This window comes from Sminthopsis crassicaudata, chromosome 5, assembly GCF_048593235.1.
Source record: "Sminthopsis crassicaudata isolate SCR6 chromosome 5, ASM4859323v1, whole genome shotgun sequence".
NCBI classification, from domain to species: domain Eukaryota; kingdom Metazoa; phylum Chordata; class Mammalia; order Dasyuromorphia; family Dasyuridae; genus Sminthopsis; species Sminthopsis crassicaudata.
Window position 1 is genome coordinate 70,444,696 of NC_133621.1, and position 13,396 is coordinate 70,458,091.

At 37.7% G+C, this 13,396-nt stretch overlaps 1 protein-coding gene across 1 annotated transcript in view; it reads left to right on the plus strand.

Moving 5' to 3' along the window:
• Positions 1-950: 950 nt before the first annotated feature.
• The window catches only part of CREM (cAMP responsive element modulator), a 69,241-nt gene continuing 56,795 nt past the window's right edge, over positions 951-13,396 (plus strand). The window contains 2 exon segments of the mRNA XM_074267127.1: positions 951-1,254; positions 12,084-12,184. Of these exon segments, the coding sequence (XP_074123228.1) occupies positions 12,141-12,184 (44 nt within the window). The 5' untranslated portion in view covers positions 951-1,254; positions 12,084-12,140.

Genomic DNA, 13,396 nt, shown 5'->3' on the forward strand with positions numbered 1-13,396 from the left:
CCCAGAAACCTATCCTCGGGCTCCGAGCACTTAGCCCAGGCCCATTTCCATTCCCCCGCGACAAATGCCTTTTATTGACGGCAGCTTCTGAGTGGGAAGTTCGAGCACGTCTCGGAGCTGCCCCGGGAGCTGCCCGGCCTCTCTGGGCCCCGGGTAGATCCCTGGGGCTGAGATCTCTGGGTGTGGCAGGCGGGGCCACACTAGGCCCGGGTGGAGACGAGAAGCAAGGTCAAGACTACTGGAGGGAAGCGGCCGCTTAGGTCAAGTATCAAACTCAGCGGCCGGAGCCTGGGAGCCGTCACTTTCGTCACTTGGGCCCCGAGAAGAGCGAGAACCCGCAGGGCTCGAGTCTTGTCAAGTGGGGCGTTTGTGACGGCGAGGAAGCGAAGGGAGGACGCGCGGCGCTCGACCCGGAGGTCACAGCAGGCAGGAAACCCACGCCAGACGGCCACCGAGCGCCTCCCTCCGCCCCGCCGCTCCAGTCCGGGAGGCCGCCACCGCTCTCCCCGACCTCTCGGGGCTATCCTCCGGCGGAGGAACGCTTCTCTACAGGCTTCCGGGCCCGAACTACGGTCCAGAGCTCGCGAAAAGTCCTCACGGAGGTCTAAGGGCTGAAGATAGCCCTCGAGCCTGGCTGGGGGCAAGGGGCGGAGGGTGGAAGTGGGGGCGGGGGCGGGGCGGTAGCCGTTGGGTGTTTGCAACCAATTGGCATTCCGAGCGCCGCGCGCGCTGCAGTTGGTTCCGGTTCCACTTCCCCCCCACCCCCTCTCAGCCTCCTCAAGCCCCGCCCCTCAGCCCGGCTCCCTTTCGTTCCCCCTGCCCCGCCCCCTTCCACCCTCCGGGTCAGCCCCTCCCCCCGCCCTCTTCCAGCTCGTTCCATTTAATTGTTGAATTGTCAGCGCCGCCCGCCAGCTCGCGGCCGGCAGGGGGCGGAGTTAGAGCTTTGAACTTTTCCGCTGCGTGTGCCGGAGGGAGGTAAGGAGGGAGTGGGGGAGGGGAGGCTGGGTGCGAGGAGGCGGCTCGGCTCGGCCGCAGCTTCGAAGCTACATTTCGTTCCCCGGCCCCCGGCGAAGAGGCCGTCGTCGCATCCGAGCTGACGTGGGGGTTACGTGGAGCCGCCGTAGCGGCCGCCGTCGGCGGGGTTGCTGGGCGGCGGCGGCGCCGCTACTGAGCGGCGGGCTCCGGGTCCCCGTCTCCACCTCCTCCAGTCCGTAATCAGTGACGAGGCCCGCTACGTAAATCCCTTCGCGGCGGGTAAGTAGCGCGTCTGCCCCCCGACCTAGAGAGCCGGGAGCCGCCGACGCTGGAGCGGGAGGAGCAGGAGCCAGAGGAGGAGGAGAGGAGGAGGACTAGGAGGAGGAGCAGCAGCGGACCCCAGGCTGCGTTGCGCTGTCCTGCCGAGGGTGGGGAGCAGGAGGGAGGAAGGAGGGGGGATTGGAGCGGGGGACAGGGGACTGGCCGAGCAGAGGCAGCCGCGCTTGAGAGTCTGCCGCCCTGTCTGCCTCCCTTCCGGGCCGTGCTGGACGAACCCGAGCCTGGCCAGTGAGGGAGGCGGGCGGTCCGGCCCAAACGCGCCTTCATGTTCCTATTCCCTCCGGGTCACTGCGGGCCGAGGCTCCGGGACTTCCTCTACTCACCTCCCGCGGGCAGGGACTCAGGCGCCGCCTCGGTTCCCGAGCGCCCCGGAAGACCCTGCCTGGCCCGGCGATCCCGGGTTCAGCTCCTCCCGCACTGACCACTGCCTCGGGAGCGGTGACCCCGACGCGACATCGCCGCCCTCCCCTTGCCTTTCCCCCGGGAGCTCCCCGGGGTCTGGTCCGGACTCTTCAGCTCCGATGGACGTAATCGCTAACCTTCGTCCTTTTGCTCTGTCTTTTGGGGAAGTCGCCGGGGTCCGGCCGTCTTCCCTACGGGCCAAATTGAAACTTGCATTCAGTGTTACTCTTGGACTTGGCGGAGGCGGGGCCTGGAATGCCTCCGGGGTGCCCGTGGGATGCTGAGGGTGAGAGCTGGGGAGCCCGCGGGCTGCCCAGGACCGGAGTGCGTCCGGGTTAGAGTCGGAGCGGGACCTCTGGGGCCGCCTCCTTTCTGAACTCGAGGATCTTACCTTCTCGGAGGAGGCCCTGGCGGGGCAGGGTAACGGACCCGGGCCGGGCTCACGCCCCTGGGAAGGGTAGCTGCAGAGGGGGCCCAGCTGCGTCGGTAGTGCGCTGCCCCCCCCTCCCCCGAGTGGGCGGGTACTCAGAGGCGCTGCAGCCGACCCCTGGGATTCATTTTAAAGTGCCTAGGTCTGCTGTTTTCTATGATCAGTTAAAGCTTTAACATTTTTGCTGTAAATTTCATCTTAAAATTTAATTTAGTTCCGTTCCAGAAAATTATGAAGAGACTTCAGTTTATTAATGACATGTGATGGATAATAAGACCTAGGAAGGTTGACTTTTCTTTTAGATGGTTAGATTTTTACTGTCCTTGTGGACCTTTAGAGGATAATTACCTGAGATGTGGATAAGCACTTAGTAAAATTTCCTTCAATTTTTGCTTGATCCCTGATTTTGACACCTGGTTTAGAAATAACTTAGTTTAGCAAAATTTAATGTCGATTACTTAACTAAATGCTAACAATGGAAAGTTGTTCTAAAGTTCCAATAGTTTCCCAAAAAATTGCTAAAAATGGCTTTGTGGACAGCTGGAGTGAAATCAGAATTTCTTAACATTTCCAATCAAGCCTCTTAACATGGCTGCTCTAAAAATTTATTTTCTTAAACCAGTCACATTTTTTGGTTGGACTTAATGGTGGGGTATGTGTACTTACTTCCTTTTTAAAATAATTCAAGGTGGAAAATGATCCAGCACGAAATTTGTATTAGACTTAAAATTTTCTTTGCACGTTTTATTACTAACATTTGTCCTGTTTTATTGAAGCATCTCTCTCACCTTAATCCTTTGGTATTATTGAAATTTGATTCTCAAAAGAACAAAGAATATTGTGAATTATATTCAGTTGAAATACATTATTCCAGTTAATGTGGACTTAAATTTTGAATTTTTTTGAACATTTTTGAAAATAAAATGAGATAATTTTGCAAACTTTAAAACTATATATTTTCAATGACCTAGATGCACTTGATAATATATAACTTGAACAACTTGTCATTTCACCCCAATCCCTACTTTCCTTCCAAACTTATTGAACACATTTCATTTGAGTGTTGCCTTAAGTGCTGGTTTTGATTCATGTTGGTTAGAACACTTGTTCGTTTTTCTTTCATTTTTGATATAATAATTATATTCTGCCATGTGCCTCAAGCATTTGAGATTTGATGCCTACAGGGGGATTGGTTTTCCACCACCATCCATACAGACAGGTTTTTTTTTTTTTTTTTTTCCCTATTACATTTGTAATTAAAAATGCTTGGGGGAAAATGTATTATTGGTATACTTAAAACAAGGCATATTCCTCAAAACAGCTTGTTTTGGCTTTGATGGAGTTGTGTATTATTATAGAACAATAAAGGCAGGGTTGCCTATACAGTTAGTCAGCTGTAACTTCAAAAGATATTCTCAGGCATCTAGTTCTCTTGAAACATTATTAACATTGTCAATTTTTGGATATATACATCTGCACCTATTATATGACTGTAATGTGATTTCCATTGATATGCTTTTAGCTCTATTTTGTGGTTATTAATGTTACTGAAATTGTACCTATTCTGTACTTATTTACATATAACTTTGTATATATGTTTATTGTTTAATTGTGAAAATCTCAGGAGCAATTTATTTTAAAAATTAAAATCTGGTATTGTTAATGTGGGGTTTATAAATTTTTGACTTGATTATTAATGACAAGGACTTATAGAATTCCTAGCTAGTAGATTAAATCAGTTATTTTGGGGAGAGCCTTTCCATACAAATATAATGAATAAAAACTTAAAATTATGATCTTTCGTGGAACAGTATTCAAAAGATTTTTTTTCAGATTTTAAAACATCCTACAGTATTATTTCATACATGTCATGTGATTGACTCACAAAAGTTTTAATGAGGACTGCTGATGACTGTGAGACAACTTCTACAAAGAGGAAGGTGAGATTAGACTAGAAAGATTTATCAAGGGAATTTGCCACTGTAAAATGCTGTCTTGGGAATAAGTGATTTCTTGCCATTTTGATGTCAGACTAGTTGAGAATTAGGAAAGATTTTTATATGTTGATAAAATTTTATGCTTGTTTACACAACAGAATTTGGGGGATTGATTCCTGATTATAAAAAAGACTTTAATGAGGGTTTTTATTTTTTGTTTGTTTGGTTTTGGCTTTTTGGTAATTTTGTACTGTATATGGAACTTTTCATGGTCTCTTATCAGAGGGAAAGATAACCAAGCAAATTATATTTGTGGTCTTTAAGTGATATTCATTTCTGACATTTGTATGTGCCTATTTTTGAAAAATAAACTGATTTTATTAACAGTATTTAAAGTGAATCATCTTAATGTTGTTAAGCTATCAAAATAGCATGGTTTCTGTGAGAAAATATTCTGAAAATGTCCAAATCTTTCAATGTGTTTCATATCTTTATATAACTGATAATTTATATGCTAACCTTTCCTAGGAAAAACTTCCAAGTGGGAAATTCCAGCACTAAATAAGATGGGAAATTTCAAGTTTTGCTTCAGTTTGTGGTTATGAATTGTAAAAAACCATGTATTCATCACAATTGGGGGGAAAATATGATACACTTATACTTTATGTGAAATTCTGTACTTTGCTCTAATTAAAATCAACCAAAAGCTTATTGTTTCTACAAAGTGATTTAATATACACCCTGGAATACTCAAGCTGAAGCTACAGGCTGCTCAAATTTTACTGTTAGTAAAAAGGAATGATGTGATATATTACAAAGAAAATTTCTCAATCTTTATTCTAGTTAACTTCACTGTTTACCAGTACAGTTAAAATTTTTATTGTAAATAGCAGAGGCTAATTTGAACAGATTAACAGTTACACATAATTTTTTGGAAATTCATTCCTTTAAGTAAATTTCTTTAAATTTATGAGAGAATACATAAAATTATTGTTAATGAATCCTGTTTTAAAACATTTATTCAAGCCTTCCATTTCACCTTCTTGAAATAAATTATTTTGGGGGGCTGGATTGGATGCCTTTGAGTTCTACTTTATTATGCTCATAAACAAGAAAATAGGTAACAGGCAGTCAGATGGAAAATTTAGAAGAACAACCCAATTCCAACTAGGGACTGGATAATCAACTTCAGCCACCAAAATAATATCTGTATAATGTTGACTAGATGATAATAAAGGAATTAGTTTGAATCATGCTAAATCTCCCTTTATGCTAATTACTCTGTTTTAAATTTGATTGGATTCAAAATATTAATTTCCTTTTGAGGTATATATACACAAAATTGTGTTACTTAAGTGATTATTTGAAAAATCTGATTAATCTTAAACTTATCCCCTGTAAATCTGTTAATACCCTACTCTTAACCTTAATTGCTGTATTTTTCCTTCTATTGAAGAAACTTATTAACCTTTTGTCTCTGAGACTATGAAGTGGCCATTCTAGACATCCTGTTCAATCCTTGTAGACCTGGGGCTGTTTTTATGCTTCAGAATGCTTAGAGCTCTATTTAATTCTTTTTTAATCGCCTCTCTCCTCCCTAAGTCCTTAAAATGGTCTTTGCCTTTTACTCATCTGCCTGACTCCCATTACTTTCTGGATTATTCCCATTTCTTTGATTTGGTCTTTTTTTAGGTATTAGTTTGGCTTTTGTATCTTAGTTTGACTTGTGGACTTTATCTGCAATAACAACTGTGCTCTCTTTGTTCATATAATTTGACCACTACCTATTTTGCTATTATTGTTTTGTTTTGTTCTTCCTTTCAGAAGGAAATGCAGTTCCACTTGAAGTATTAAGTCATTTTCTATCTGAAGTTCTGAAGTACTTCAGAGGATTAACAGGAAGCTCAGGCTGCCTAAAATGTTCATTGATCCTCAACTCAAGGATATACCTTGTAGTGCCCTAAATTAATTATGTTTATCTTTTGGCAGAGGAAAGAGTATAATTTTCAACTCTTTATTTTTTAAAAACATAAAGTTGTTATAATTTTCTCCAGTAAAAGGCTTAGATGTACTTTGCCTTGGTAGTAAATTAGGTCATTTATGAGGGAGGAGAGTTTTAACTAATGAAAGCACTTTTTTTCAATATCAATATGAAAGTCATTCCAGGAAGAAGTAAAAGTAAACAATTTAATAATGCCTTCATATTGACTTGTAATTGTATAAGTACCTAAAAGCCACCAAGTTGAGTGTCTGATAAAGAATAAGTGAATAAAAGCCCAAAATAACTTTGTGAAAATTAGTCTCATGGTCACATGTTAAAATCTGGTATCTTTCAATTGCCCTTTTCCCATTTTTAACTTTTTAAGGGAAGAAGTTCAGAATTTCAAAGCTGTCTATCCAGTGTCTAGATAGATTTTCAGATTACCTGTTTGAATTTTTTTTAGTTGTCCAAAAATTCTCATATTACACAATCATCTAACTTGTAAAGCTCTGAGTAGAAGTCAGATAAAACCTAAAGAGTCGGCTCTTCCTCAGCATAATCTGAGGTTTGCCTCCAGGTGATTGAATGGTACACAACATATGAGGCTTTCAACTAATTTAGCAAATTTAAATCTTGATTATAGGAGACTTGATTCTATTTTGTACCATATGAAATATGATATCCCCCTCTCCATGCTTCCAATCTCAAGGTGTATAATTTTTTTAATATGAAAAGCTCAATGTGGTCTGTAGTGGAAAAGTCTCAGGAATTTGTCTTTGGGAGACCAGGTTCAAATCCCAATCAGGCACTTTAGTTGTTAAGATGGACAATTTCAATTTCTTTGAGCTTTAGTTTGCTGGGAGATACAAAAGTTGTGAAGAAAGTACCTCATAAGCCTTAAAGCATGATTATTCATTGTAGTTTTTGTGTTATAAACTATTCCTTCCTTTAGTTTTTAAATTATTTGTGCTTCTGTCCCGAGTCCAAAAACCAGTAAGAAGAGAATTAAAAATAAAGAGAGTGAAAATAACTTCCTCATTTTTGTTATTGTTCACTTTTCCTCATCTACCTTTTTGACTCTTGTCTCTATATCCCTCTTAAGATTACAGTGACAAATAGAAATAAAATGGGAGAGGAAAAAATTCCCTCATACTTTTCAACTAGAAAATACCTTCATTGTACCTCAGGAGTCTGTCTTTTTCTGATGTCATCATTGTTAATGTTGCCTTTCTTGGAATGGAAGCAATGGAAGGCAAGCACAGGCCATTAAAAATGTGTGCACTACATTTTTTAAAAGGGACTGATAAAGTAACACACAAAAAACAAACCCCCAAAACTTGAAGATACAGAGTAATATGAATCTGTTCCTGTTGTACTGTTAATGTTAGGTACTACCAGATTATGTTAACTCTAATTAACTCTAACTAATTATGTTTCAGGTTATTTTGGTCATCAAAGTCCAAAGTATAAGTGAAAAACTTGAGTCATATGCAATTTGGGATTAAAATATGAATATATCTAGCTTTTATCCCAAACTTTGCTCCTCTTAATAGCCCCAGTTTATTATCAGGACCTAACAATGCAGATTCCTAATTGTCAATTTTAGTTCTCTTAAAATTGTGCATTTAATGAATTGACAATAGGAAAATTACAGTTTTGCTAGGTCTGGTTTTGGCTATTTTTATTTGGTTGCGTGTAATTTGTTTCCTTTATGGGGTGATATCCCCTAACAAGAACAACAACAACAAAAAATAAATCCTGCCCTCCCCTCATGTACCTTACTAGTGTAATCTGTTGAAGGAAACAGTTAAACTTGGGGCTCTTCTTTCCCCACCTTGATGAAAAGCATGAATTGTGCAATGTGTTTGGGGCAGTGTAAATGGATGGACATTTTTCGTAATTTAGCATCAAACTTAGCTTATATTTAAGAAGGGGTTTCTAGGAAAATTCAGTTAAGATAATTCTTAAATAGGAAAATGTGGATAAAATCTTGTCTTTTCTGATAGCTTAATTCAGGATTTATCTTTGGCCCTGATTTTGTTGTTTAGCTATTTCTTAGTTGGGTCAGACTCTTGACCCCTTCTGGGATGGTTTTCTTGGCAAAGATACTGGAGCTGTTTGTTGTTTCCTTCTCCCTCTCATTTTATAGATGAGGAAATAGATAAGGTGAAGTGTCTTCCAGGGGCCAGATAATTAACTCAGGTCTTCATGACTCCTGGACAAGTAGTTGGCCCAGCAGATAGAGTGCAAGGCCTGAAGTCAGACTTATCTTCCTGAGTTTAGATTTGACTTCAGATACTTACTTATCCTGTTTGCTTTTGTTTCTTTATTTGTCAAATAAATTGGAGAAAGAAATGGCAAACCATCCCAGTACCTTAGCCAAAAAACAATAAAAACCCAATCCAAATGGAGTCACAAAGTCATGCATAACTGCAACAACTGACTCTATACCTGGTGCTTTATTCACTTGGACACCTTAGGTGTCTGCCATTTGTCCCCTTTTCCTGTGTTTTGAGTAATCGGTTTTGTAAACTTTAGTGAGTCCACAAAACCTGAGTTCTACTCTGGATAAGGGAGTTAACTCAGTTTTCTCATCAGTAAAATGGGGTAATAATAGCATCCATCACACAGGGCTATAAATTAAAATAAAGCCTTTCACAAACCTTAAAATGCTATGTAGAATGGTATTACATTTGATTATATATTTGATAGTGCAAATTGAATAGGTTTATGTTTATTGTCATTTTCCCTTTCTGTAAATTATAATTGTGTTTTCTTATATCCTGTATCAGTTTCTTCTGGATATTTCTTTTAGACAGTTATAACAAAGTCATTAAAAACAAAAGAAGCTTCATAAGGCAGGCACCATTGTATAATGAAAAGATATATGGATTTGAAATGAAAGAATTTGGGATTCCCAGGTTAAAGTCCCAAGTCAGGGAAATCCTCTGACCTATTTAATCCTCAGTTACCATATCTGCAATGAGGACATTGGACTAGATTGCCTTTAGGTTCCTTTCTAACTCAATTTGTAGTCCTACATAATGCATGTCTTCTGGGCAAATTAGTTAATGTCAAAGACAAATATTTCTGAAATTACATTTTAAGGTAAGTATTTTAAGAAGTCATTCTATGTTGCTCTTGGTTTTCCATGAACGCATCTAACTTGTATGTAAATATTTCAGGAAAATCTGGTTATGAAATGTTATTTTATATTTTAAATTGTTCTTGAATGTTTATCTAGATTAGGAGTTCCCAACCTGGCGTATAAAAAACTTATCAAGAGAATATTTTTTATTTCTGAAAAATTAGTCATTTTGTGTTTCATGTATACAATAGTAAATTTGAAAAGCTATGAGGACTATGGCATCAGAAAATGGTTAAGAATCCTGGATCTAGATCTTTTGAAATAGATATATTCATCATTGCACATAATGAAATCACCTAAACATGGGACTTGAAATAATTTGCAAATTATCAGAGCTATGAGAATATGTTTTCTTTTTCTTCTTCATTTCTGAAATATTTGCCTTAATACACCCTATACTCAATTTTTTTCCCCAAAAAGATGTCATTTGTGAGATACAACTTAATATTGAAAGATGAATAGAATGTTATAAATTACTTATCAAAAATTAAATATATTAGTTAATTAGAAATGACTGTTAACACAATGAACATAAATAAAAAATATTTTTATTCTTAGAATGGCAACAGTATTAGTAGTTCTTCAGAACTAAGGTTTCAGTACTGAAGCACAAGAAAGGTGGTCTGTATAATCATACTGGTGGGTTTTTTTTTTTATGAATATCTTGAATGTTAAGTAATTCCCTAGTGTATAAAAAATAATGTATATATTTTGTTTATTTTGAAGGGTAGAATTCTATAATAGAAGTATCATTTTTCCCCTGATAGACAACGTTAAAAGACTAGAGATAAATTTACCAGCTGAATATCACTGTGTTAGTCTTCAAAGTGGCTATATTAGTAGTTGTTTGGTGCCTGCAATGGAGGTAGCAGATTAGACTAAGTATTTTTTTAAGTGTAAAATTAACATGTTTCCTAATGTATATATTGTTTAAAAGTAAATCTTTGTTTAAAGGAGGACTTCTTAAACTCTTTGCACTTGTGATCCCCTTTTCAATTAAGAAATTTTTATGTGGGCCCAGGAATATAGGTATATAAAATAAGTATGCAAATCAAACATTTACTGATAATAAATAATAATTTTATGACCCCCATATTCAAGCTTTGGTTTAAAGAAAATTGCTTATAGGGGCAGCTAAATGGGGCAGTGGATAGAGCACCAGTCCTGGAGGCAGGAGGACCTGAGTTCAGATGTGGCCTCAGACACTTCTCTGGACAAATCACCTCACTCCAGTTACCTCCAAAGGAATATTGCTTATAAATAATTTTAATGAGAAGTTAGCTGTTGTGCAAAGAAAATGGATTTACTTACTGGTGGTGAGTTGAATTTCTACTGGATTCTTCAGGATCAGACTTAATGTAAAAGTTTTTAAAAGCTGAGAAAAAAAATTGAGCATTCAAATATATATATTTCACCAAAAAAACCCCACTTTTTTTTCTTCCTCCAAGGGAATACCTATAGGACTATGTTATTGAGAATTCACTATATTATTGTCGCTATGAGGGAGCTGGTCTCTTCCTGGAGGGATCTGTTATCTATTACCCCTCAGGTTGTGGTGGTCCAAAGATTGCAATTTAAATGTTAATTTGACAAATGCTTGGCACTACAGATTGATAAGAAACCTTGTTATTTCTTTTTCTGAGAGCAGGGACTATAATTGTATTTGTATCCCTAGTTTTTAATACACTACCTGGCATATGGTAAGCACTTGAATGCCCTTTCATTATTCTTAACCATATATGACAGCCCTCCTTGTTCTCAAGAAACTTAGAATTATTTTGGGAAGAAAAAAAAACAACATCAAATACTAATGTAAGAAAACACCATTAATTGTCAAACTATTTCCTTTTCTCATTCTATGATATTTAGCATTCCTACTCAAGGGTACGGGGCAGTGCCATCACCTATTATTCTCACCATAGGATAGTGTGGCCACATCTTTCCTTCGGTCCTCAGTATTGAAGATAGATTAATTATCCCAATTTATGTGGGTTTTTTTGTTTTGGGTTTTGTTTTGTTTTTGTTTTTGTCTTTTTTTGGTGGATATGAATCTGTTGATGGTGTGACATTAGCATTTCAGCTGTAAGAAAGAGGAGCAAATGAAAGTAATAATGGTTCTCAGCCATTTTCCTGCTGATTTCACAGGGGAAAAAAATTCTGGTCTTTAGCATTACAATTAATAAGACTCCCCCAGGTAGGTTTACATATCCAGATGCCAGTCTATTTTCCTAAATTTGTAATCCTAGTCATGCACAATCACTTAGAAATTTGGCATTAATGGGATTGTGTTTTGTAGTTAAATTGGTTATTAAAAAACAACCTCCCTTTTTAAAGAAAATCTTTATAAACCATATACAAAATGTATATTGTGTATAGAGCATTGCCAAGTAGAATGTGAGGGAGGTAGGAAGTATAGATGAGACATGAAAGTTGAATGAGATTTCATTGTCAGCAAAATTGGAGCTTCTTAGAGTTTTAATCAAGTGTTGCTGACTCTTAGTCTAAGGTATTATTAATATACATATTTGATTTTGATAAGGTGTGACTAATAATAGAACTGAGAGTAATGAATATCACATTTTTATATCTCAGACAGTTTTTAGGCATTATACTCAATTTTAGAAGTCAATTGATAAGATGAAAACCTTTAATGTAATACAAAAGATAGAAAATTAAGTATATAAAAAGCAGATTGAAGGAATAATTGGAATTTTTATCTTCTTTTATCTTCTGTCATTTTAATTGTATAAAATTTAGAATTATCTCCTTCCTGGTCTTTTTTTTTTTTTTTTTTTTTTAACAACAAATTATTAAATTGTTTTGATGGAAATTTTGTAATATCCCAAATTCAAAAGTATAATTTTACTGCAGGATAAATAGAAGAAGAAATCTGGGAAGGAGCAAAGCATTGTTTACAATGTCTTAATAATGAGCAAATGTGGCAGGAAAAAATATATTAAGACAAGTATAAGGTAGGTAAATTTATGTTTATCTGGTTTTTTAAGTTTTATTTTAAAAAGTTAAAGTTAGAATGATAGATTATTTGTTCTTTTTAGCCTTAACCTGTGTTAGGAATAGAGTAAATTATAGATTCATTCACTTAGCAGATAATTAATTTATTGAACTCTTTTGTGTGTAACACACACATACACACCATACACACGACCCCTACACCTATCCCCCAGTGCAAAACAAAATGGAACATGTGGCTAATGACCTATCTCAGTTGAGCTGAGTAGGTGTATCACACAGATAAAAATCGTATTCATATTATATTTCCTCTGCTTTCTTATAAATACTACCATGAACAGAATGTAACCTTTTTAGATGATTCAGATCTAATTTCTATTGTTCTGTAATACAAGATGCCCTTAAGGTCTATTGAAATATTGATACTTCAAATTCTAGGCTGCTGTGGTTTTGTTTTATTTTATAGGTTTTCTATTTCTTTCATATTTGTACTTCTTACTTTTTTTCAGCTGACATTGACTCTGCTTGCAGAGCAAACAGCTTTTCCTGATTTTGAATTGGCTATGTGCTTGGAAATAAGATAATCAAGATTTTTAAAATAATGATTGAACCTAAGAGTAAATAGGCTCTGAGCCCAGGTGTGGTGCATGCCTCCAATGCTTGAGTGCTTTTTTTTTTTTTTTTTTTTTTAATCAGATTCCAGTGGTTAGAGGCCTGTTTTTTGTTTTTTTCTTTTTGTTTTTTTATGGTCTTCAGCTTAGTTATGGATAGGAAAAGTTGTCATTTTTGATTTTCATATAGATAAAGTGTTAATGTTTATAGAATAGTTTAATCGTGAAATGATAAAGGATTTTTTAGAAAGGAATTTTGAGCTGGGTCTTAAAGAACAGTGCTTGTTTAAAGAAAGTAGGAGAACACAGAAAAATTGGTATGATTAAAGGAAAAAGTCATGAGAGTTATCAACCTGAATTGGATGGTGAGATGCAAATAGGCTAATATGACCTATATGTAAATAGGCCAGGTTGAGGAAGTGTGAGTCTGGAAAATGAAAATGATTGGTTTTTGCTATAGAACCGTAAACTAAACATTTTAAATTCAGAGTAATAAATAATTGCAGGAGGTTATTGAAAATTATGAAAGTAATATGATCACTTTCCTTTTTTGAGAAATAATTGTTTTAGTAAATATGTTTAGGGTGTACTAAAAACAGTGTA